Source organism: Amblyraja radiata, chromosome 22, assembly GCF_010909765.2.
Source record: "Amblyraja radiata isolate CabotCenter1 chromosome 22, sAmbRad1.1.pri, whole genome shotgun sequence".
Lineage (NCBI taxonomy): Eukaryota > Metazoa > Chordata > Chondrichthyes > Rajiformes > Rajidae > Amblyraja > Amblyraja radiata.
The window spans coordinates 11895423-11918793 of NC_045977.1; the positions used below are offsets into that span (position 1 = coordinate 11895423).

At 41.5% G+C, this 23371-nt stretch overlaps 3 protein-coding genes across 16 annotated transcripts in view; 1 reads left to right on the forward strand and 2 right to left on the reverse strand.

The window, feature by feature from the left end:
* clec16a (C-type lectin domain containing 16A) overlaps nt 1-2121 on the reverse strand; it is a 209533-nt gene extending 207412 nt beyond the window's left edge. The window contains exon 1 of the mRNA XM_033040308.1: nt 1649-2121. Within this exon, the coding sequence (XP_032896199.1) occupies nt 1649-1728 (80 nt within the window). The 5' untranslated portion in view covers nt 1729-2121. The remainder of the gene's footprint in view (nt 1-1648) is intronic.
* A 645-nt stretch (nt 2122-2766) lies between these two features.
* On the forward strand, nt 2767-12510 carry dexi (Dexi homolog). 12 transcript variants are annotated; one of them, XM_033040406.1, is made up of 4 exons: nt 2767-4605; nt 7396-7507; nt 10695-10836; nt 10965-11732. In XM_033040406.1, exon 1 carries the CDS (start codon nt 2889-2891, stop codon nt 3156-3158), a length of 270 nt encoding a protein of 89 aa, XP_032896297.1. In that variant the 5' UTR covers nt 2767-2888; the 3' UTR covers nt 3159-4605; nt 7396-7507; nt 10695-10836; nt 10965-11732. The 12 variants fall into 12 exon arrangements, with proteins under 12 accessions (XP_032896297.1, XP_032896300.1, XP_032896301.1 ...); XM_033040409.1 differs by having other exon boundaries at nt 2767-3490; nt 4531-4605; nt 10695-11732; XM_033040410.1 differs by having other exon boundaries at nt 2767-3477; nt 4531-4605; nt 10695-11732.
* Nucleotides 12511-15778: 3268 nt separating this feature from the next.
* The window catches only part of ciita (class II major histocompatibility complex transactivator), a 97078-nt gene continuing 89485 nt past the window's right edge, over nt 15779-23371 (reverse strand). For all 3 annotated transcript variants that reach the window (XM_033040417.1, XM_033040418.1, XM_033040419.1), the window contains 4 exons: nt 22722-22805; nt 21733-21823; nt 16037-17561; nt 15779-15958 (listed from right to left, as the gene is read on the reverse strand). In XM_033040417.1, the coding sequence (XP_032896308.1) occupies nt 21748-21823; nt 22722-22805 (160 nt within the window). In that variant the 3' untranslated portion in view covers nt 15779-15958; nt 16037-17561; nt 21733-21747. The remainder of the gene's footprint in view (nt 15959-16036; nt 17562-21732; nt 21824-22721; nt 22806-23371) is intronic.

A 23371-nucleotide genomic window follows, 5' to 3' on the forward strand; every position in this document is an offset into this window, starting at 1 on the left:
GTGTGGATTTGTCAATGACCACTGCCCCAAAGACTTCATGAACAGAAATACAGAGGCTACACTGCACGAAGCAAGCCACTGGTTAACCGCAAAAATAAGATGGCCCAGTTTCAATTTGCAAAGAAGTACTTAAAATAGCAACCAGATTTCTGGAAAAAGGTCTTGTGGACAGATCAGACTAACTTATTAACTTATATCAGAGTGATGGCAAGAGCATAGTATGGAGGATAGAAAGAACTGCCCAAGATCCAAAGCCGCATCTGTGAAACACGGTGGTGGGGGTGTTATGGCCTGGCATGTATGGCTGCTGAAGACACTGGCTCACTTATCTTCATTGATGACACAACTGCTGATGGTAGTAGCATAATGAATTCTGAAGTGTATCGAGACATCCTATCTGCACAAGTTCAAATGCCTCAAAACTAATTGGCCGGCGGTTCATTCTACAGCAAGACAATGATCCCAAACATACTGCTAAAGCAAGAAAGGAGTTTTTTCAAAGCTAAAAAATGGTCGATTCTTGAGTGGCCAAGTCAATCACCCGATCTGAACCCAATCGAGTATACCTTTTATATGCTGAAGAGAAAACTGAAGGGGACTAGCCCCCCAACACAAACATAAGCTGAAGATGGCTGCAATACAGGCCTGGCAGAGCATCATCAGAGAAGACACCCAGCAACTGGTGATGTCCATGAATCGCAGACTTCAAGCAGTCATTCATGGAAAGGATATGCAACAAAATACTAAGCATGACTACTTCATTTACCTGCATGACATTGCTGAGTCCCAAACATTATGGTGCCCTGAAATGGGAGGACTATGTTTAAACACTGCTGTAATTTCTACATGGTGAAACCAAAATGTAAAGAAATGGCCTTTATAAAAATCTGACTGTGCACTTTAACTGCATGTAATTTTTTTCTATTACAAATCTCAAATTGTGAAGTACAGAGGTAAATAAATAAATGATAGGTCTTTGTCCCAAACATCCAAACATTATGGAGGGCACTGTACATTTTCTGTCATTTACAAAACTATACTGAAAAGAAATGCAGTGAATGCTGCTTCATAAAACATTAAGCAATATGTTTAATCAATTATAAACTACAACGTTGAATGCACAACGTGTTAATAATTGACCAATATATTCTGCGGATTTCTAGATTGTCAAAAACACTAAACAAAATCAACGTTGGTGATCCTGCTTTACATTGTACCAATCGTCAAGAATACCGGGATGATAAACATAAACTGCTGGAAGAACTCAACGGGTCAAGCAGCATCTGTGGAGGCAAAACGTTAAAGTCGACGTTTCGAGTCGAGCCAACGCATCAGGACTGAAATGTAATTTATTCAGCGATCGACACAGCATAGTGATCAGTGTCCATCAAAAGAAAGACCTGGGTCCTTATTTTAAATTGACAAAACTTTTTTTTTTGTAATAATGAAATTAACGTAATCATAACTGTTCCAGAAAAGGAGGCGAAAACACTAATTGGAAACACGTTGCAATCGTTACTGAGATAGCAAGGGAAAGATTTGTGAAGGACCTGGAGCCAAAGGCCCGGTCCATCCAGGAAATACAGCTCGGCGCTGTGAGTAACCAAGCTCCGGCATTTCTCCAGCTACAATTTTCACATAGACTCACTTCAGATGTTCCAAGGAATGAATGTTTCTGGGGGACTTCCCCGAGCTCCCACCGACCCAGCTCCTCGAACGGCCAAACATCACTTCTAGACGCTACTTCCGCGCATACTACTGCGATATGTTAGAATATGCCAGTGACATTCATGCCTTTCACCAACATACTGATTGACTCGGCGATAGCCGCAGCAACGCTCGGCGAGCACTGGCTGCTGGGAGATGGCGTTCCTCTGCTCGGTTGCGCCGACGTCTGACCGGCTCTATTAAACTACAAATCCCCAAGTCCTTTGCGATCAACTTGCTGCGACGACTCCTTTCAAAACAGCCACGCATTTACCATCATGTTACGTTCACCGGCAGAATGCTGTCAATAGAACAATAACGGGTACGGTGAGAATGATGGAGTTAAAATGCCCATGAATTTAAATCTAACGGCTGCGCTGATGTGAGTGAGTGAGCGATGACGTCCAGTGCACGCGACGACAATGCATGACAACTACGCACGTGACAACCTACCTTGCTGGTCAAGCAGGGGGGTCGGGAGCAAAGATTATAATCTTTGGTCGAGAGTGGGAGAGAAGGCGGGACATGAGGTGGGGCGGGACAATCGCCGTCGCGTCACGTGATTGACGTCAACCTCAGCCATTCACAGGCTAGGTCGGGAGCGAGAGGGTGGGCCGTCATGTGATTGACGCGACCGCCAGCCATTCAGAGGCACGCTGCGGGACGAGGTGGCGGGACGTTCACTATGTCGTCATGCGATCGACGTGGCCGCGAGCCATTCAGTGGCACGGAGTGGGAAAGGGGCGGGTTAAACTATTGTGTCGTCATGTGATTGACGTGGCTGTTGGTCATTCAGAGGCAAGGTGGGAAGAGGGAGCGGGAGGATCACTGTGTCGTCATGTGAGTGACGTGACCGCCAGCCATTTAGGCCGGAGGGGCGGGGCGGGGCGGGGTTTGCGCTGCGATTGTCCGTCGATCAAAAGGCGCTGCGGAGGGGGCGGGAGAGGAACGGGGCAGCCAATGATAAGCGGAAGGGAGGCGGGAGCTTGAGAGCGGGGGAGGGGAGGAGAGCGGCACGGCCTAGCGCCGCGGTCACTGGGGAAGCGAACGGCGGAGCCACGGGCATCGGAAAGCCAGGGCCTCTCCCCCCCCCTCCACCACCATCCCATCCCTCAGCGAGCAAATGTCAGCGCGGCTCCGAGACGCGCCTGCCGCAGTGTTAACCCGCCACCTTGAAGCCTATGACCGCCTCTGTTTACGCTGACCTCGATTCGGTGGAGTCGCTCCTTGATGAGTTGCCCTATATGTTTTACGTGGGATTGTTTTTTGTGAACGTGCTAATCCTCTACTATGCCTTCCTGATGGAGTACATCCTCCTCAACGTGGGAATTGTCTTTCTTCCCGACGACTTCGACCAGGCTTTAGTTGACCTCGGGGTCTTGTCGGATCCGGCATCGATTGCCTATGACACAGACGCCGAACTGGATGTCTTCGATGGCTACTTTGACTAAAATCAATAATAAAACCCCGCACACATACTCACTTCATGATATCAATATTTTTTGCTCAGCACAGAAATGGACAACTGCTATGCACCAGATCCGAATAACAAACTGGGTTTGCAAGCAAAGATCTGGGTTGGTGAAGTACAGCATCATTATCTGCCAACCGTTTCTGTGGCTGTTGTGGTCTGGTTGTCCTTGCTAAAATGTGCCAAGATTGCAAGTAATAATAATATGGATTACGAAATATTCCAGAGCATTTGTCTGTTTATAATGATGGTCACCATTGCAAAACAGAACTGCATCTCCAGGATTAATTAAACAGAAGGTATTTGTTCAAGGTATCTGTCGAGCCACTAACCCCGAAAAATCAAATGCAATGGATCGCAAATTGTTCAAATTTGTGATCTTCACAGTTACTTTTGAAAAATCTACATCAAGTATTTTCTTTATTTAATATACCGGAATTGTGAATCTTATTTATTTGCGGTTGTATCGGCACTAATATATTCGTTCTTCTAATAAGATGTAAGTCTAATGGAGTAAACCTAAATGCATTAATGTATTTGTAGAGTGGGTAGGAAATGATAGAATCTTTTTAATTTTATCTGAAAAATTCAATGCGTTTCAGAAAAGTTCACCCTGTAAGGGGACAATGGTATTTTCACGAAAGGAACCGGATTAAAAAAAAGAAACGTTTTTTTGTTGCCTTTCTCGGACAAGTCCCATGGGTTTTTGCCTTGTATCTGACTATTTCAACTTATCCTGGTTTCTTCCGAATCGTGAGCGATGAATGTGGTGCTGAATATGTTTTCCCTGGGAACCGGAGTCAATCTGCAAGTGGGTGGGACTAAACATCTGCAATTCACCCCGCCTATACCACGTTTTAAAGCAAACCCGAATGATGATGGCAAGCAGCATGCTGTACTTTTCGACTAAATTGTAGAATAACCGATTTTGGATGGCAGCAACTCAATGATGTGCAGGACTACTTGTCACTCTTTTTGAAGATGGTTAAAACAAAATGGTTCTTCATATCAGTATTTTTTCAGAATTAACCAGCAGGATATAAATTGTTGATAAGGTATTTTTGGACAGTATAACCACAATCGAGTAGCATAAGATCTGTTCTATTAGGCTCAATTCTCAGACTTGTGCTGCCATACTTTTTTTAAGGAAGTCATCTTATTATTAATAATGAAAAGTGAAGTTTCAATTGTCTCTCTGGAAATAAAAATTATTAAATGGAATAATGAGATGTTCCTCCCCTACATTTTTTAGAATTCCAACTTCACTCTGCTCTGTACCTGTAATCTCATCAAACTATAACTCTACGATATATGTACTCATATCCTGACCTACTTATTCTCTAATTTAATAGCTCCATTATTGGCAATCTTGATTTGGCTGCCAAGGCTGACGGTGTAGAATTTCTTCGCTCAAGCTCTCCACCCCTGTAAGATTTTTTTTAAACCCACTTCTCTGATTTAAGCTTTTAGTCTTGCATCATGTGAAATGTTAAAACCATTTTCCTATGTTAGAGGCACCTTGCAAATAGACATATTTTATGAAAATTAAATAGCAGGGAACAAAGATAGCAGTCTTTGATTACTCGTGTGGTGGTTACACGAGGACTAAGTAATATTTTAAAACGTAAGATTGTTCAAACATTGAAAGAAAAACGGATTATGAAGCTCCATGTATAATGTATATCGACAAAAATGGAAAATGCTGGAAATGCCCATCAGATCAGGCCACATCTGTAGGGAGAGAACCATCACTGAGTCTGCTTCTAGTTTAGTTTATTGTCACGTGTACCGAGGTACAGTGAAAAGCTTTTGTTGTGTGCTAACCAGTCAGCAGAAAGAGAATACAATTGATCCATTTACAGTGTATAGATACAGGATAAGGAATAACATTTAGTGCAAGGACATGATAAGGGAATAACGTTTAGTGGAAGGACATGATAATGGCCTAAGCTGCTGAGTGTTTCCAGCACTTTGTGATTTTATTTTAGATTCATTTCTTCTGCAGTTTTTTTAATCAAGTGTAAGTGTATTCATCTGTACAACTGGGCTGTTTAATTGATCTGTACACATTGATCTTTTAGTTCAGTAAATATGCACTTATTTATGTCAACAAATAGCTGGAGGTTATTTTTTAATTGGAAATTGGTGCCAACTGTGAATGGGTAGAGTGAACTAAAAAATAATTGTCCACTTCATGATGAATGCCTACCAATACCTAGAAATAAATAATTGTGAACGCTTTTCTTTCACTTGACTGCTTTACGTCAAGTCATATCTGAAGTTCAATCCAGCCAAGCAATTCAATTTGAATAGTTTTGTGAATGACAGAAAATGTACAGTGGCCTCCATAATGTTTGGGACAAAAATCCATCATTTATTTATTTACCTCTGTACTACACAATTTGAGATTTGTAATAGAAAAAATCACATGTGGTTAAAGTGCACAGTCAGATTTTTATAAAGGCAATTTCTATACATTTTGGTTTCACAGCTGTGTTTATATAAAGTCCCCCCATTTCCGGGCACCATAATGTTTGGGACACATGGCTTCCCAGGCTTTTGTAATTGCTCAGGTGTGTTTAATTGCCTCCTTAATGCAGGTATAAGAGAGCTCTCAGCGCCTAGTCTTTTGTCCAATTTTTCCATCACCGTTGGAAACTTTTATTGCTGTTTATCAACATGAGGTCCAAAGTTGTGCCAATGAAAGTCAAAGAAGCCATTATGAGACTGAGAACCAAGAATAAAACTGTTAGAGACATCAGCTAAACCTTAGGCTTACCAAAATCAACTGTTTGGAACATCATTAAGAAGAAAGAGAGCAGTGGTGAACTTACTAATTGCGAAGGAACTGGCAGGCCAAGGACGACCTCCACAGCTGATGACAGAAGAATTCTCTCTATAATAAAGAAAAAATCCAAACACTTGTCCGACAGATCAGAAACACTCTTCAGGAGTCAGATGTGGATTTGTCAATGACCACTGTCCGCAGAAGACTGAACAGAATGAACAGAAATACAGAGGCTACACTGCAAGATGCAAACTACTGGTTAGCTGCAAAAATAGGATGGCCGGGTTACAGTTTGCCAAGAAGTATTTAAAACGGCAACCACAGTTCTGGAAAAAGGTCTTACGGACCGATGAGACGAAGATTAACTTGTATCAGAGTGATGGCAAGAGCAAAGTATGGAGGAGAGAAAGAACTGCCCAAGATCCAAAGCGTACCACCTCATCTGTGAAACACCGTGGTGGGGGTGTTATGGCCTGGGCATGTATGGCTGCTGAAGGTACTGACTCACTTTTCTTCATTGATGGTACAACTGCCGATGGTAGTAGTCCGAAAACAAGCATAAACTAAAGATGGCTACAATACAGACCTGGCAGATCATCACCAGAGAAGACATCCAGCAACCGGTGATGTTGATGAATTATAGACTTCGAGCAGTCATTGCATGCAAAGGATATGCAACAAAATATTAAACATGACTACTTTCATTTACATGTGTCCCAAACATTATGGTGCCCTGAAATGGGGGGACTATGTATAAACACTGCTGTAATTTCTATATGGTGAAACCAAAATGTGTAAAAATGGCCTTTATTAAAATCTGACAGTGCACTTTACCCACATGTGATTTTTTTTTCTATTACAAATCTCAAATTGTGGGGTACAGAGGCAAATAAATAAATGATGGGTTTTTGTCCAAACATTATGGGGGGCACTGTACATCCTTAAGGCTTTTTACTTCAAATAGTTGTCATAGCACCTAATTTGTACATAAAATATGATTACTTATTTTCACAGATCCATGCATCTAATAGTCATGTTGCCAAATCATATACCATTGTTGCAGGGGGCAGTTTCTCCACTCACATTCTGACTGCATGAAGTTTATGGTCATCATTGGCGCAACAGAAGAAAACAATCGAAGAAACTCTCAAATTACTTAGGCCATCTCAATCTGCTGTCCTTAATCAATAATCAGGGGCCTGAATGATACAATAGTAGCAGAGATGTGAATAAGTATCACAAAAGTTTGTTTAATAGGCATTATAAAAGACACCTGATCTTCCCAAGACTTTCCTATTGATTCCATTAGATTTTCCATGTTGACATATCAATTGTTCAAACTATTGATTTCCCTCTCTCCCTATCCCAGCTGCTCTTCAAATTTAACTATCTTTTCTGCTTATTTCCTCTCTCCTCTGTTTTTACATAGGATGGACAACACAGCAAAACAACTCCGCCCAGCCAGTGCTTGCCAGAGACTTATAACTTACTGACCAGTCTCAACACATTTCATGGTTGTTTCAAGCAAATTACTATTTGTAGTACGTATTTGATGATAGGGGTAAAAGGGGTAAAGTCGTTTCACAAGATAAAACTAATGAGTTGAACAGAGTAAATCGCTGTGTTCTGGGCCGACATAAAAAAAATAGTTTACTATCTTTATTTTTTCTCTCTTATCTGTCAATATTTCCTGTCTCTCAATTTGTCTCTCTGCTTACTCTTGGTCACACGGTTCCTGGGCCTTCTGTTTTGAATCTCTGAGCAGATGATGCTTTTATTATTCCCCAGAGGCTAATGGGCCTGTCCCCCTTGGGCGACTGCAGGAGACGGCATTCGCCACATGTTGCGGGTGGTTGTCGGGGAGTTGCCTTCATGGTCGTGAGGAGATCCTGCATTCTGGGAACTGGTCGAGGCCTCATTATGGTCGCTGAAACATTTTCAACATGTTGAAAAATTAGCAGCAACAAGAATGAAGTCGCCATGGAGAGTAGCGAGAATTCGTGGGTCGCCAGGAGGTCGAAGGTTCGCGTAGGTTCTTGTAGGTTATAGCCGGTGCTGACCGATGAATTTCATTGGCTCATTGGGGAAAAAAAACGTAAGCAGTAGTTTTCAGAACCAAGGATAACTGACTGGTAATGTTAAATGTCCGCCGAGCTTCACAGCCGTGTATCTCTGGCTTCTTAAAAGTTGTCTCCACTCCTCCCCCACCCCATCCGACTCCCTCTTTTAAAGGACTTACCGTACACTGCTTTAGCCGTCTTAATTACAGCGCCAACCTTTCTGTTCATCGCGGTGTGTGTCTGTATCACCTTGACTTTGCACCGTGTGAATTTCAGACAGCGCTCCCCCCGCTTGCCCCATCCCCCGCCTTTGCGATGTGTTTGTGTGTGTGTTCCACTCTGAATGTTGCTGTTCCAGTTGCCATTTTTTCAGGCAATTGCCAGCAACTTGACAGTCGCCTGAAAAATCACCTAAGTGGGTCAGGCCCATTAGAAATTAATTACAGAGGAGTCAGTCACTAAGGCAGGGCCCTGGTGCTTGATTTCAACAGGGTCGTCTTGTCTGGTATAGTTATTTTAGAAGGATTAAACCAGGGATTCCCAACCTTTTTCGTCCCGTTTACCCCTGGCAACTTTAATAGTACATAACAATGTTATTTCACTTATTTATGAACAACTAATGATGAACAGATACTGGTATACCAGAACCAAACATAGTCAATGAGTAAAAATATGTACAAATCCAGAATCAACAAATTCACCCCATGGGTAGGGGAAATTTACCCACTGGGGGAAATTTACCCCAGGTTGAGAACCCCTGGATTAAACAAAGTGGAGTAAATATGTCTTACTAACGGAAGCAAACCGCTAGTTTAAAAAGTTGCAGATCAAGCTTGCACCCTCCCAACATGAAACTCTTAGATGATTCTCTGAACTTTGTTTTATCATTCTTTGTTTCAGAAGATTTTTTAATTTGGCCCCACCCTATCTGGCATCACAAAATCAACTTGGAGCCGGAGCAAATTGATATTTGAACCTGTAATATGAGTGCAGAGGATCTAAAATTGTTATACAGTAGACAATTCCATGAGATTAAAATAGGTAGAAAGTACAGATGCAGTATATTATACATTAACCAAAAGGGCATTTTTTAATGCATTAAAATGATCAGAACTAAAATAGTAGTTGAGGAAGACTAGCTTTTGACTAGTATGGATAGTTCATGAGCAGCCTTGTTGGGTACATTATTATTTGTAAGCGACAACACAGAAAATGTCTAGTACTTTTTTAAATCAAAACTGTAAACTGTTAACACTAGCGCTGGCTTAACAGCTGCGGCCCACCTGCAGTCCGTCTGTTTTTTTTCTTTCGTTTTGTTCATTGTCATGTTTTAGTTAATTTTGTTTTATTAAGTTGTGTATGTGTGTGGGTGGGGTGGGAGAAACATGTTTTGGTCTCTTCCTTCGGGGGATGCGACTTTTTCTTCGGTCGTATTCCCCGTCTCCGTCTGTGCCGAGGCCTAATGGCGGAGCTGGCGACATCGGAGCTGTAGCAGCAACAGCGGCGGCAGCGGAGACCTGACTCGGCCCCGAAACTGTGGCGGCGGCGGCGGCAGCAGCGGAGACCGGACTCGGCACCGAAGCTGTAGCAGCGGCAGCAGCGGCAGCGGAGACCTGACTCGGCCCCGAAACTGTGGCGGCGGCAGCAGCGGCAGCAGAGACCCGGCTCGGCCCTGGGGCTGTAGCAGCAACAGCAGCGGCAGCGGAGACCTGACTCGGCCCCGAAACTGTGGCGGCGGCAGCAGCGGCAGCGGAGACCTGACTCGGCACAGAAGCTGTGGCGGCAGCAGCGGCAGCGGAGACCCGGCTCGGCCCTGGAGCGGTGGCGGCGGCAGCAGCGGCAGCGGAGACCCGGCTTGGCACAGAAGCTGTGGCGGCAGCAGCAGCAGCGGAGACCCGGCTCGGCCCTGGAGCTGTAGCAGCGGCAGCGGAGACCCGGCTCGGCACAGAAGCTGCGGTGGCGGCAGCAGCAGCAGCAGCGGCGGAGACCCGACTCGGCCCTGGAGTTGCGGCGGAGGCAGCAACCACCCGCGGAGTTTGAACCGTCGCCTCGGTGCAGAGGGAGAACAAAGGGGGAAGAGACAGAGACTTTAAGATTTTGCCTTCCACCACAGTGAGGAGGTGTTTGGTGAACTCACTGTGGTGGATGTTAAATTTGTGTTGATTGTGTGTTTTTGCCATTTTAAAAAAAATTATATGTATGACTGCAGGGAAACAAAATTTCGTTCAGACCGAAAGGTCTGAATGACAATAAAACGAATCTAATCTAATCTATCTAATCTAACAAATTGTCAAATGTGGGACAATGTATGTTTAACAACTTTACACCAGTTATATTATTTCTTGACCTTTTTATGAGATGGGATATTCAGCTGTCATTCTTCTAACTGAAGACGAGTTATTCTGACTCATTGATTGCCACAGTGAAACCAGCAACTATCTAGAAACAACTAATATTTCCTTTGGCTTTTTTTATTCTTCTCTGGGAAAATAATGGGAACCACTGGGCTATTTTGGGGGAGAACAAAAACGTAGCTTTCATTTCATTTTCAGAGGAATTCTTTTTGTTTTTTATATTGTGGGAATAATTATTGCTTTGATCCTGTTTTATTTTACTGTTGAGATGTGTGCAAATACATAGATTTGTTCAACAAACCATTTCTTTGCAGTTTTAAACCTGATAATGTGACTAATGACAGAGCTGCACACCTTAAAGATTCAACTACACAACTGTTTTAAATCATCATGGATCACGTAAAATTGGCACAAGAAGAAATTAACTGGTTCATTAGTCCTTGAATTTAACACAAAGTAAGAGCCTGAGAGAGTCTCTGAGGGGAGGGATGAACAATACAGGGTTGGAAGTGATGTAAGAAGAACCTGTGAAGTAATCTAACACAATGTCCCTATCTCTTTACTTACATTGTGCCAATCAACAGGATAGAAGAAATGATACTCGGAGATGTTCCGCCTCAGGAGAATCACTTTGAATCACACATAGAAGAAACATCCCAAAGGGGCTGTAGATGCTGTATGGATTAGATAACCATCAACTATACAATGCAAGAGTTCTGTACTGGATATCCATTTCGTGTGCAAGGAACCATAATACTACTTTTTGCACCTCTGTATCAAAACACTGGATGAACTAAGTTATCATGCATTCACTCCATGCAGCTTTTAACAAATCCCATATATGGGTTGAATGTTTTTGAGCTGAGCAAGGATTTACATTATTCATGTTTCAGCATATATTTCTTGAGGTTGGAACTTACAGTTGGTTCATTAACTGTTCATTTTGAAGTATTAATAACTGATCTTGCTACATTAGTATAATTTAAAGAATTAAAACTTTTTGTTGCCGCTGTTCTTGTGAATAATGTATTGTTTCATCATGGATCTGTTATGTATGAAATATATCACATGGCATGTGTTTAAATTAAGACTGATAATTTGCAGTACCTGTTACTCTTGTAGCTGGTGTAATAAATTTGTATTTTCAGTGTTGTAGCTGTTATACTCCACGGCCCATGTAACATAATGTTATTTTATTTTGTAAGTATTGCATAATCTGACCAATGAATTTTAATAGGTCACAAGATTTTTTTTCCTGAACTTTGATTCCCACAGCAGCTGAAATTTCTATTGTACAATAGGATTTCTATAGGATTTAGCAAAATAAAAACAAATTTCATAATGTTCTAGAAGCAGTAGATTATATATTTTAATGCTAATTCTTAATGTTAATTCCTTTATATTTTAATGCTAATTCTTAAGGCCTGGCTTGTGGATGAGAAGGGCGATGGAGGTTGGTGTTTTGGAAGAAAAGATTGGAGGTTCAGTTGATTTGGGGAGGTGGAGCAGGACTCAGTTGGCTGGACCTGCATGGTAAGGGAATTAACAAGGTCCTGTGGTGGGGGGGATCCATGTGAAATGGGAGGAATTTGGAATGCAATATAAGGCCTATTTTCGGATGGCCTGCTTCTCTCATTCTTTGTGGACCAGGTGAGGCGGGAATGTTTAACTTGTTCTGTAGCAGCACTCGCCTGCTTCCATATAAATAGTTCCTGCCATTCATAATTTGTACAGGTGCAACTGAATTTTGAAAAGGTGGCATCAAAATATACATTGAATGTTATTTTATACAAATGCATGTCTGCATGTAAAATTGAATTGTTTACATAGAAGACCCCCAAACAAAATCTTTGATGAACGTGATTGCGTTTATCACTCAATTCCTAGTCTATCCCAAACACCTCTAAAGTTGGCTCTGCACACCATTCCTATGTAAGTAATGTTCAACCAATGAGTAAAATGTAAATTCCCCAGGCTTTCTGGAATGATCCTAAAGCTCTGAATAGTTTTTACAGAGTAATGGATGGCACACTAAATCGAGCAAGATCAGACTATCAATAATTGTAATGCTAAAGATATGCTTAATTTTTGTGCATTTTGGATTGCATCAAAGATAAAAATCCAAGCCATGATCAGTCTCTGGAGTATAAAGTAAAATAAGAATTTTGCACATTAATGTTTTGATATCCAATAATACTACACACCAAAACATATTGTAAAAGGTACTACAAAATTATAACTTTGAAATATTTCTGCAAAAGAAAAGGTGGATAATATGGTGCAAAAAAGGAGCTAGTTAAATATTTAAATTTAGTTCAATGGTTTAGAATATCTATTAAAATTTAATTGATTGGCCGGACTATCCAGAAATGACTGGTTACAAATTCATCGATCAAATGATCTTTCAAATTATTTTCAGTTTATTACAAATGGGGCATGTCACATTGAAATTAATTGGTAATTCTGTAACAATTTTCTAGTCTGTTGAAATCAAAAGATGTTAAAATCATAACATCTGCTATTCTTACTGCCTCTAGAGGCAATGCTGCAACCTCTTCCAATATGTTACATAAACATCGGCCTGTCCCAAAGGAAAGAATTGTAATCTCTCGATCTGTTTTCATTTTTGTAGTTAATAGACATCATTTCCCCCACTGAACAAAGTAATGAAAGATTTTTAAAAACTCATATTTATGTAGTTATTTTAGCATGTACCTGCCCTTGAGTGGCTGGCAATGATTTTGTTACGGTTGGTAGAGGTGGGAGGGATTGAGTTGTGATGATGGTGGAGGAAACAAACTCCTTGCCTTTGAAGGAAGAATTAAAGAGTGACTCAATGCAGAATTTTGTGATGAGACTTTACAAAGCAGTTTACAAATGCAGAGGCTAGTAGCGGGTAGATGGACAACCGAAGGGAGAGGTGCAAGCAGGGATTCAAAGGCAAACTAAACATCCGATAGTAATCTTTTTTTAATGACAAAAGGTAAATAACTACAATTACTTTACATTCATGGCATCTACCGGGTAAGAAAGAATACATCCCCTTAATACAATTGCACCAGGCTGTTGATTAGCATTGCGCAAAACTGAACAACACTCATGATAAGAGTTGTGGATAGATTTGGTCCACAAACTCTCCTTCCTTTGGGAACTCTGTCATTTAATTAAATTCAACCTTTTAACAGTCAGAGCAACCCAAGGGGTGTTCATCCATCTGTCTAGCCAGATTTCAACTAATGTAGAACAACCATCTTTCCAGCTCATTGAACCGAATCCTGTTTCCCAAAGTAAAAGTATACTTTTGTAATAAACTTGCCAGCAAGAAGTGTGAGGTTTTTTAATATCTAAAACGAAAGTGAAATAAACCAGTTATTTAAGTGCATTATCAACAGTTCAACACTCACATCCTTTTGTAATTCTATTTCTGAGTGTTCATGAGGCTAGATGATGTTACCGACTGTAGTAGAACATGATAAAAAAATAACCTTGTAGGGACTAACCTACTCAGAGCTGAGAAGACACTGATTTCATTTAATTTTTAAGTCTTTTCTATATGTTTAGAGATACTGCACGGAAACAAGCATTGCGGCCCACCGAGTCCACACCGACCAGCGATCCCCGCACAATAACACTATCCTACACACACATTAGGGACATTTTTTACACTTATACCAAGCCAATTAACCTACAAACCTGTACGTCTTTGGAGTGAGCAAGGAAACCAAACCGACCCTCGTGGTCATGGGGAGAACTCCGTACCGACAGCACCCACAGTCGGGATCAAACCTGACACTGCAAGAGTGGTAAGGCAGCAACTCTACCGCTGTGCCACCGTGCTGCCCTATCTGCAACAAAACAATAAATCTCTAACCATATATTGCCATCCTTTCTTTTCCCAAATTAACATTGCCAAAGTGCAAATTACTAATGATTGTGTCTTTGTTTATTCTGAGCAGGTAACTTTGCCTAATGTGAAATTTGGAGAAATGGATCCTGTACAAATTTTTTCTTTCCATCACAAGCAACCGGATTAATATTTCTTCCCATTTTTTTGCAAAGCAAGCAGATTATATATGTGTTTGTCTGAATACATGTGAACAAGACATATTTTAAAAACAGCAAGTTGGTTCTTTGAAAACAAGTCAAATCTCTGGGGGAGGTAGACAGAAGGCAGAAGCAAACAAATTTTCGATAGCTCTGTTTCATTTTGAAGTACCTTGGCTATGTTGGCACTTAGGATTCTCCTGTTTCTTTCTCCCTTCACTCCTTTGCTGCTCTTCAACAAAGAGCTGCAGAGCCTGTGAGGAAGTCGGGAACAGCGGGGATGGTTATCAAGCATGACAGGATGTAGTTTTCTTAAAAGGCAATCTGCACTTGTCACCATGTTAATGAGCAGTTTCTTTAAAAACAAAATAAGAATAACATAAATTGCTAAAATTGGTTAAGAAACCAGATATCACCAGTGGACAGAGAGACAACGTTAACGTTTTAGGCCAATGACCTTTCACCAAAAGTCAGATCAAACAATGCAATAAAGGTGAAGGTTTAAGTTAAAATGTTGTTCTGAAGATTTACAATGAACTTTGTCATCCGATAGTTACAGTCTTGAAGGGCTGAAGCACAATGAAAGGCTCTCTAATGTAAGGTTTTCTGTAGCCGATTATGTTGCAAAAGGATTTGGAACACCAGAAAAAAATTACCTATGAACCTGACTTTCTTAAGTTTATTTAAAACAGCAGCAACATTGAAAGGATAGTTCAGTGCAATTGTTTACAGCAAAACAAGCATTTTTGTGTAAATTAAAACTTAACTCGAACTTTGTTTATTCTCCTGACACATTATTTTACAATACATTTTTATACCTTACTCTGATAAATTGTACAAACTCATTTTGATATTTTACATATACATTATTTCATGTATTGAAAAAAAGCTCAATTCTGTACAATAGTTAATGAATGCATTAAAACATGTTGTGTGATTTCATACTTTATAGGAACAATTCTACGTGAAAGAGCTGCTACATTTAAAATTATGAGGTGCTGAGATATTGATGTAGAAGGTGTCTTAATTATGTTACTGCAGTATTCTCTTCTATACTGCCATCAAAATAGTGCAGAATATTAATAGTCATACAGCATAGAAACAGTTTCAGCTTGTCCATGCCAACCAAGGTGCCCCATCTACTCTAGTCCCACCTGCTGCATTTGGCCCATATCCCTCAAACCTTTCCTATCCATGTACCAGCCCAAATGTCATTTAAATGTTGTTATATTTTCTGCCTCAACTACCTCCTCTAGCACCTCATTCCATATGCTCACCACCCTCTGTGTGGAAAGGTTGCCCCTCAGATTCCTATTAAATCCATACCCTCTCACCTTAAACCTATGTCCTCTGGTTCTTGATTCCCCTACTCTGGGGAAAAGGCTCTGTGCATCTACCCTATCTATTACCCTCAAAATATTGTACACCTTGATAAGATCGCCTCTCATCCTTTAACGCTCCAAGGAATACAGTTCTAGTCTGGCCAATCTCCCCCTTTAGCTCAGGCACTCAAGACCCGACAACATCTTCGTACCTATTTCCTTCGCTCCATAGATGCTGCTGCACCCGCTGAGTTCCTCCAGCAATTTTGTGTACCCTAACATCTTCGTACATCTCTGCACTATAGGGTGACCAAAACTGAACACAATACTCCAACTGTGGCCACACCAGTGCCTTGTGTAGCTGTAACATAACATCCCAACACATATAATCATTACCCCTACAGTGCATCAAAAGCCTTCTTGAACACCTTATCTACCTGTGACACCTCTTTCAAGGAACTATGTACCTGCACTCCTAGATCCCTCTGCTCTACAACACTCCCCAGAGCACTGCCATTCACTGCGATGGATCTGACCTGGTCAAACTTCCCAAAATGCGACACCTTGCATTCATCTGCTTTAATTTCCATTAACCATTATTCTGCCCACTTGCTCAACTGATCAAGATCCTGCAGTGACCTTTGATAACCAACTTTGCTATCTACAACACCACCCACTTTAGTGTCATCTGCAAACTTACTGATCCTGCCTTGTACATTCTGATCCAAAAAGCTGCTTAGGCATCTCCTTCATCAGATCAATGGCAAAGTATCATTTCCAAGTTTCTATTATGGGTTAGATATGTAATAGCGGTTGCTTCCCTAAATTGGCGATGGACTTTCACTATCAGGCTAACTTTGCAATCTTTGATTTGGTACAACAATAGCATAAGAAGTCACCTCATGGCTGGAAATAATAAGCAACAGAGGAAGAAATAGCTCAGTTATTTCCTATGTTGACATACGTTAACAAACTAAATTGAGAACATATTCACAATTCTGCTATAATTTTTAAACTTCACATACATTTCTCCCAGCAGTAGTATTGTATATGAGGCTAAGCAGCTCAGTGCCAACTTTATTCATACTTTAACACTAAATTGTACATTAATGTTCTTTTAATACATCCGGTTAAGCAGCAACAAAGTAACAAAGTGCAATTTTTCATTTTGTGCAAAGCTTAATTAATGTTCATTTTTTTCCCCACTTATGGCAGGTTTAGCTGCCTGCAAAGAATAATATCAACACAATTCCTTGTGTTATTCTTGCTAATGATAGGATCAAAAGAGCAGTAAGACATTTGAATCACTGCTTCAATCCTACTGTGCTCCTCTCCATAAAGTCCAACCTGACACAAAGGAAATTACCCAAGGAAAAAGTGAATAGTTGTCAAACTATATGTACAGCATAGAAACAGAACATTTCTCCTAGCTGGTTATACTGGTGTTTATACTCCATACATGCCTCTGCCCATCTGAATTAAACCCACCTGATCGGCAGTTCCGTTATCATTCTCATGCAATCATTCATCTCCTTGCTAAGTGCATTAATGCTGTTGAATTAAATCATTCACACGTTGTAATAAGTTCTGCATTCAAAATACTCTTTGTCCAAAGAAGTTTCTCCTGATTTTCTCATTTTAAGTACAAGGAGTAATCTTCATTCATGTTCTTGCTGTTTCATAGTGACAAAAGCAAATGGACTATATGATGTTTCATTATAATGATAACAAAGGCATTTTAGAGCATGAAGAAGTGTGAAGCGTTAATGTTTTCTCCGCAAACTCTCACTGCCAATTTGTGATTCTTCTGTAATACTGTAATAAAAGTGAAAACAAAAGAAAACATTAATTTACTATGTTTTATTTCTAGAAAAAAATGTACTCACTGAGAAATAATGGATATAATGACAGTTAATTGACACACTCTTTTCTACTTTTAAGGTAAGACTCCAAATCTGCCAGTTGTAAAGGCTCCATGTTAAGATAGTGCCAGTATTCTTAACCCTTTTTTGGGGGGCTCAGACCGACTGCACAAATCTGCTTTGTATGGGTATAATGGCAAGCAATATTAATCACATTCAAAAGGTTGATGAGGATGTTTGCTGTGGACAAAGAAACCTCACATTTATGAGCTGGAAAAATAGTTCTGAAATGAGGATGTAAAGGACTTTTCTGGCAAAAAGTGTTACTTTATATTACCTAGAGTTTTAGATACAAGGGCAAGGGCGGAATTCCTGAGCAAAACACAAAGTGGAGGCACTCAGCGGATCAGGCAGCATCTGGGGAGGGAATGGATAGGCAATGCTTCAGATCAGGACTCGTCTTCTGATTGATGGGAGGAGATGGGGAGAAAGCTGGAAAACAGGTGGGGCAGGTTAATTCACAATAGGTGAATGCAGGTTAGGGAATTTGAATGAAGGATCGGTGGAGTAACTGACAAAGATTAGAGGAGAAAATGAGACAAAATGATGTCAGATAAGGGAAGGAGAGGAGTGAAATGTAAAGCTGGAGAGAGGGGTGTCGTGGAGGGGACGGGGGAGGAGAAAGAGGGGGCAATAAAGCAGAAATGGGGATGGGAGATGAGTGACAGAGGGAGTGGTCATTACAGAAAACAAAGGCAAGGCGATAGGATGATGTGTGTAATGGTGAGATGTTGGGTGCGTGGGAAGGAATTAGTACGTTTTGGATGTCGGCAAGGTTTGGTGGGAAAAGTGTAAAACACCCTCATGCACAATGTTGACCTTCTGCAGCATAAAATCTACCAAAAATAAAACTATATGGAGGCTACTGTTGCAGGAGAAAATACAGATGCTTAGCAATAATCATCTATATTTTTAATTGAAAAGGAATGCTATTAAACAGCATTTACAGAGCAAAATAATCATAATAATAACATTTGCAATGCCCTTGCAATGATAGAATGTAATAACATGTATTTAAGTAGAATATCATTGAAACAACCTCAAGTAACATTGAATTCTGTGGAATTCATATAGTCCACATAAACCCTCAGACCCAGGTTTGATCCTGACCTCGGGTGCCATCTGTGTGGAGTTTGTACTTTCTCCTTATGACCGCGTGGATTTCCTCCAGATGCTCCAGTTTCCTCTCACATCCCCAAGATGTGCGAGTTTGTAGGTTAATTAAGGGCCTGCCCCACCAGCATGCGTCTAGCGCGACCAAACGTGGTCGCTTGAGGCGTACGGGCTCGCGGGGCCGGTCCCACTTCGATCGACGGAGGCGTATGGAGTTGTGCGGGGCTGGTCCCAACATCGATGGCATCGATGACGTCATTGCCCGGCGTGCCGTTGTGTGATGACGTCATTGCCCGGCGTGCCGTTGTGTGATGACGTTACCGCCCGATGCCGTGCGACGTCCAAATTCAGTCGGCCCGCCTCCTGCCCAGCTGATTGGTGAGTTTGATGTCGGGACCAGCCCCACACGCCTCCGTGGTTCGAATTGGGACCGGCCCCGCGAGGCCCTCCGCCTCAAGCGACCATGTTTGGCCGCGCTAGACGCATGCTATCGCATGCTGGTGGGAATGGCCCTTTAGCCTCTGTAAATTGTCCTTAGTGTATAGGGAGTAAATGATACCATCCAATGACTTAGAACTAGTGTGATGGTTGGCTTGGACTTGGAGAGGGGGGCAAAGGACCCGTTTCCATCCTGTATCTCTAAACTAAACTGAATCAATATTTTTCCAAGTTAGACTTACTTTACATGGAGCATTTATAAACACTATTTTTGTGTACTATTTTATTTTTGCAGAACATAGGTGTGGGAGAATAGTTAAGTTTAAGCCCATCTCCCATTTAATAGTTGTTGCCTATTTCCTTCACTCCATGGATGCTGCCTCACCCGCAGAGTTTCTCCACCATTTTTGTCCACCTAAGTTTAAGCCCAACTGGTTGCAACTTTCATCTTTAGGCTCATCTGATACAATAAAGACCAGTTCTGCATTACACAATCAACCAATTAATGGGACAGCACTGATATCAATCAATCAACCTTTATTGTCATCTTGCAAGCAACAGTTGTACAGTGCAAAATGAAAAGACGTTTCCCAGGGAATAGCGGAGCATCGCACATGAGATTTAAAACATTTCACACATAATACTAAAAACAATCCAGTCCCTGATGGAACAGTATAAATAGTTAAAAGCAGGTAAAACACAACGTTAAAATACAATAAACCAATCATAAAATGTCCGGGGCAGCTGATTTGAGTGGCCAGTGCCAGTTATTAAAGTGGCCAGTGCCAGTTATTAAAGTGTCCGTGCCAGCCGCAGAATCAAGTGACTGTGAGTAAAGAGTGACTGTTTAGCAGCCTCACAGCCTGTGGTAGGAAGCTGTTTAGCAGTCTTGTAGTCCGGGCTTTGATGCTTCGATATCTCTTGCCTAACGGCAGGAGATCCAGGTGCATGTGGAGGGGATGCAGTTTGTCCTTAGCAATTCTCTGAGCTTTTTTCAGACAGCGGCTCTGGAACAGTTCTTGTACCGAGGGTAGGGAGACGCCAATGATCCTCTCTGCTCCCCTCACTGCCCTCTGCAGAGCCTTCCTGTCCGAGCAGTTGCAGGTGGAGTACCATGTATTTATGCAGTACGTGAGTACAGACTCCACCGTACCCCTGTAGAAAGTCCTGAGGATGTTGGTGGGTAGTGAGGCCTGTTTTAGTTTCCTCAGGAAGTGCAGTCGCTGATGGGCCCGTTTGACGGTCCCAGTGGTGTTCCTGGACCAGGTGAGGCTGTCTGTAAATTGCACACCGAGGAACTTTATGCTCTCCACTCTCTCCACTGTAGTGCCACTGATGTTGAGGGGTGTATGCTTTGGCTGCGCCCTCCTGAAGTCGACAACCATCTCCTTCGTTTTGTCGACATTTAATTCTAGATTATTTTTGCCGCACCAGTCCACTAGTTGTTTTACTTCCTCCCTGTACATTGATTCGTCATCTCCGCTGATGAGTCCCACCACTGTTGTGTCATCCGCGAATTTTATGATCTTATTGTCCCTGAATCTGGCAGCACAGTCATGTGTGAGCAATGTGAACAACAGCGGGCTGAGCACACAGCCTTGAGGGGAGCCGGTGCTCAGCGTGATCGAGCCTGAAGAGTTCTTGCCAACATGGACTGACTGCGGTCTCTCTGTCAGAAAGTCCAAGATCCAGTGACACAGGGTGGTGTTGAGGCCCAGCAGGGTTAGTTTCTCCACAAGTCTCTGTGGGATGATGGTGTTAAACGCTGAGCTGAAGTCAATGTACAGGATTCTGGCGTATGTGTTTTTGTTTTCCAGATGCGTGAGTACTGTGTGCAGCGTGGTAGAGATGGCATCCTCTGTAAAACGGTTGGGGCGATAGACAAACTGGAGGGGGTCTAACGATGAGGGGAGGCTGGCAGTAATGTGGGGTTTCACCAGGCGTTCAAAACACTTCATTATTATTGGGGTCAGGGCGACAGGGCGGTAGTCATTTAGGCAGGCAACCACTGGTTTCTTCGCTATGGGGATTATCGTGGAAGTTTTGAGGCATGTGGGGACAATGGCTTGACTAAGGGAGATGTTAAAGATGTCTGTTAGCACATCTGCTAACTCCTCAGCACATTCCTTGAGCACACGTCCTGGGATGTTGTTGGGTCCGACTGCTTTCCACGGGTTGACCTTAGACAGGATTCTCCGTGTGTCCATTGAGTCTATGGTCAGGACCGGCTGGTCGGTTCGTAAGCAGGGGCTGTCAATAGTTATCAAGACCTTCATGACTCAGAAATTCCTATCCATTGTAAAAAAATTCCAACAGCAGTTTACATGAGTTGAAGATGGCGACATTAATTATCAATGGCTGAGCTAATATCTCTATATCTTACTTTTCAAATATGCCTTATGCGTTAGGTAAGAAGAATGTTACTGAGGGGAAATTTTTTTTCAAGTCGCAGCAAAGTACTAAAATTAAATTATTACATGTTACAAAAGGATAGAAAAAATTGACATGCTTACTTGAGAAAGGTTTGCCTATTGTAAATTAATTCTGACATCGATCTGTTGAATGTGTTCTGACATCCAGTGTGTGATTGTAGGACTCCATATCCTGTCAGTGAAAGCAGATAGTTGTAACACACAAAACACAAACTCCCTGATTACCAAGAGGGTTAAAGGCAGTGTTCAATGAAGCATTAAATCCCACAAAAAAACACAGTTCCAGATTAACATTTCTGAATTGATCTTGGTACATTTGGCTACAACATTCATTGTGAATGTGGAACATCACGGTAAACATCATCATGAGTATGTCTCTGTTACACTTGGGATTAGTTCCTCATGTACAAATAGTTCATTAAAGTTAATAACAAAGAACACAAAGTGCTAGAGTAATTCAGCGGGTCAGGCAACATCTCTGAAAAACAATGAAAGGCGACATTTCAGATTAGGACTCTTCTTCAGATGTGCTGAGTTACTCCAGCACTTTAATATGTCCTTTTGTGTAAAGTAGCATGAGCAGTTCCTTTTTTGTTTCTACTAGCTCACTGCTGTAAATTGCTGAAGATGGAACACAACAATTGGCTTTAATATTTCTGTGCTAGAAAAGAGAAAATGATCAAATCAGATTCTGATGCTAATGAGTAGATATCTATGAGACAATGGGTAGGTACATACAAGGAGGAGTTATGTATGGTGGCATGTATAAAGTTGCACGCGTGTAGTTATGCCTGTGCTCAAATCTGGAAACATCTGAAAGTAATACGCATGCATATGTGAGAAAGGGTATTAATGTACATGCATGTATGGATGCAAGTTAGTGTGTGTGCACATGTCTGTACACCCAGCATGGTGACATTAACTAAAGTAACCATTCCTACTAGTTCACAATGCTACACAGACATGCCATAGTATTTAATGTGCACTTACAAAGAAAGGCAAGGTACTACAATGACAGGTTATGATTACCTAGTGGATTTTAATCATTTGTGAAGTTTGTACTAACTTACCATATTTTCTCAATATGGGGGCAATGTTTTAAACTCTGTGTCAGCCTCTGAGCTCCAACATCCGTAATTTTGTTGAATTTGACACTGAGGAGAGAAAACAAAACTCCTGGTATAATCTCTCCAGTAGCAGATTCGGGGTAATTCAAACACATAATCCATCATTACATTACTGAAATAGTTTCAATGTTTCACATTTCAATTTTTTTAACAAGGTGTAATAAGAGAAATTAATGTAAGCTTGCTTTCAAATCCAAAATAGGTGGCAGGCTCCAAACTTCAGGCCTGATGATAGGAGCTAGTCACGAACTCTGACATTGGAATCAAATTTGGGTCAACTATCTCACTGACCATAAGGATATTGTGGGAACGGGGGCAGGGGATGTGGAAACTGACTTCATATGCTGGCTGAGCATAGCTGCAGTGTGGACCAGTTTTCTATCCCGCCTCCACAGATGAAATAACAAGCAGTTTTCCTACCACTTCTTTGGCAGCTTCAGGCAGTTCTTTTAAGTACTTCTGCTTTAGCTATTATAGAACTGGTAAACCAGTAGATGCTTTTCCTGATTAGGGTGCTTCTATATTTTGCAGTCAAATCCTGAAAGAAATTCTGGACGCTTTTTTTGCCTATTGATATTGACCTCACAACTTTA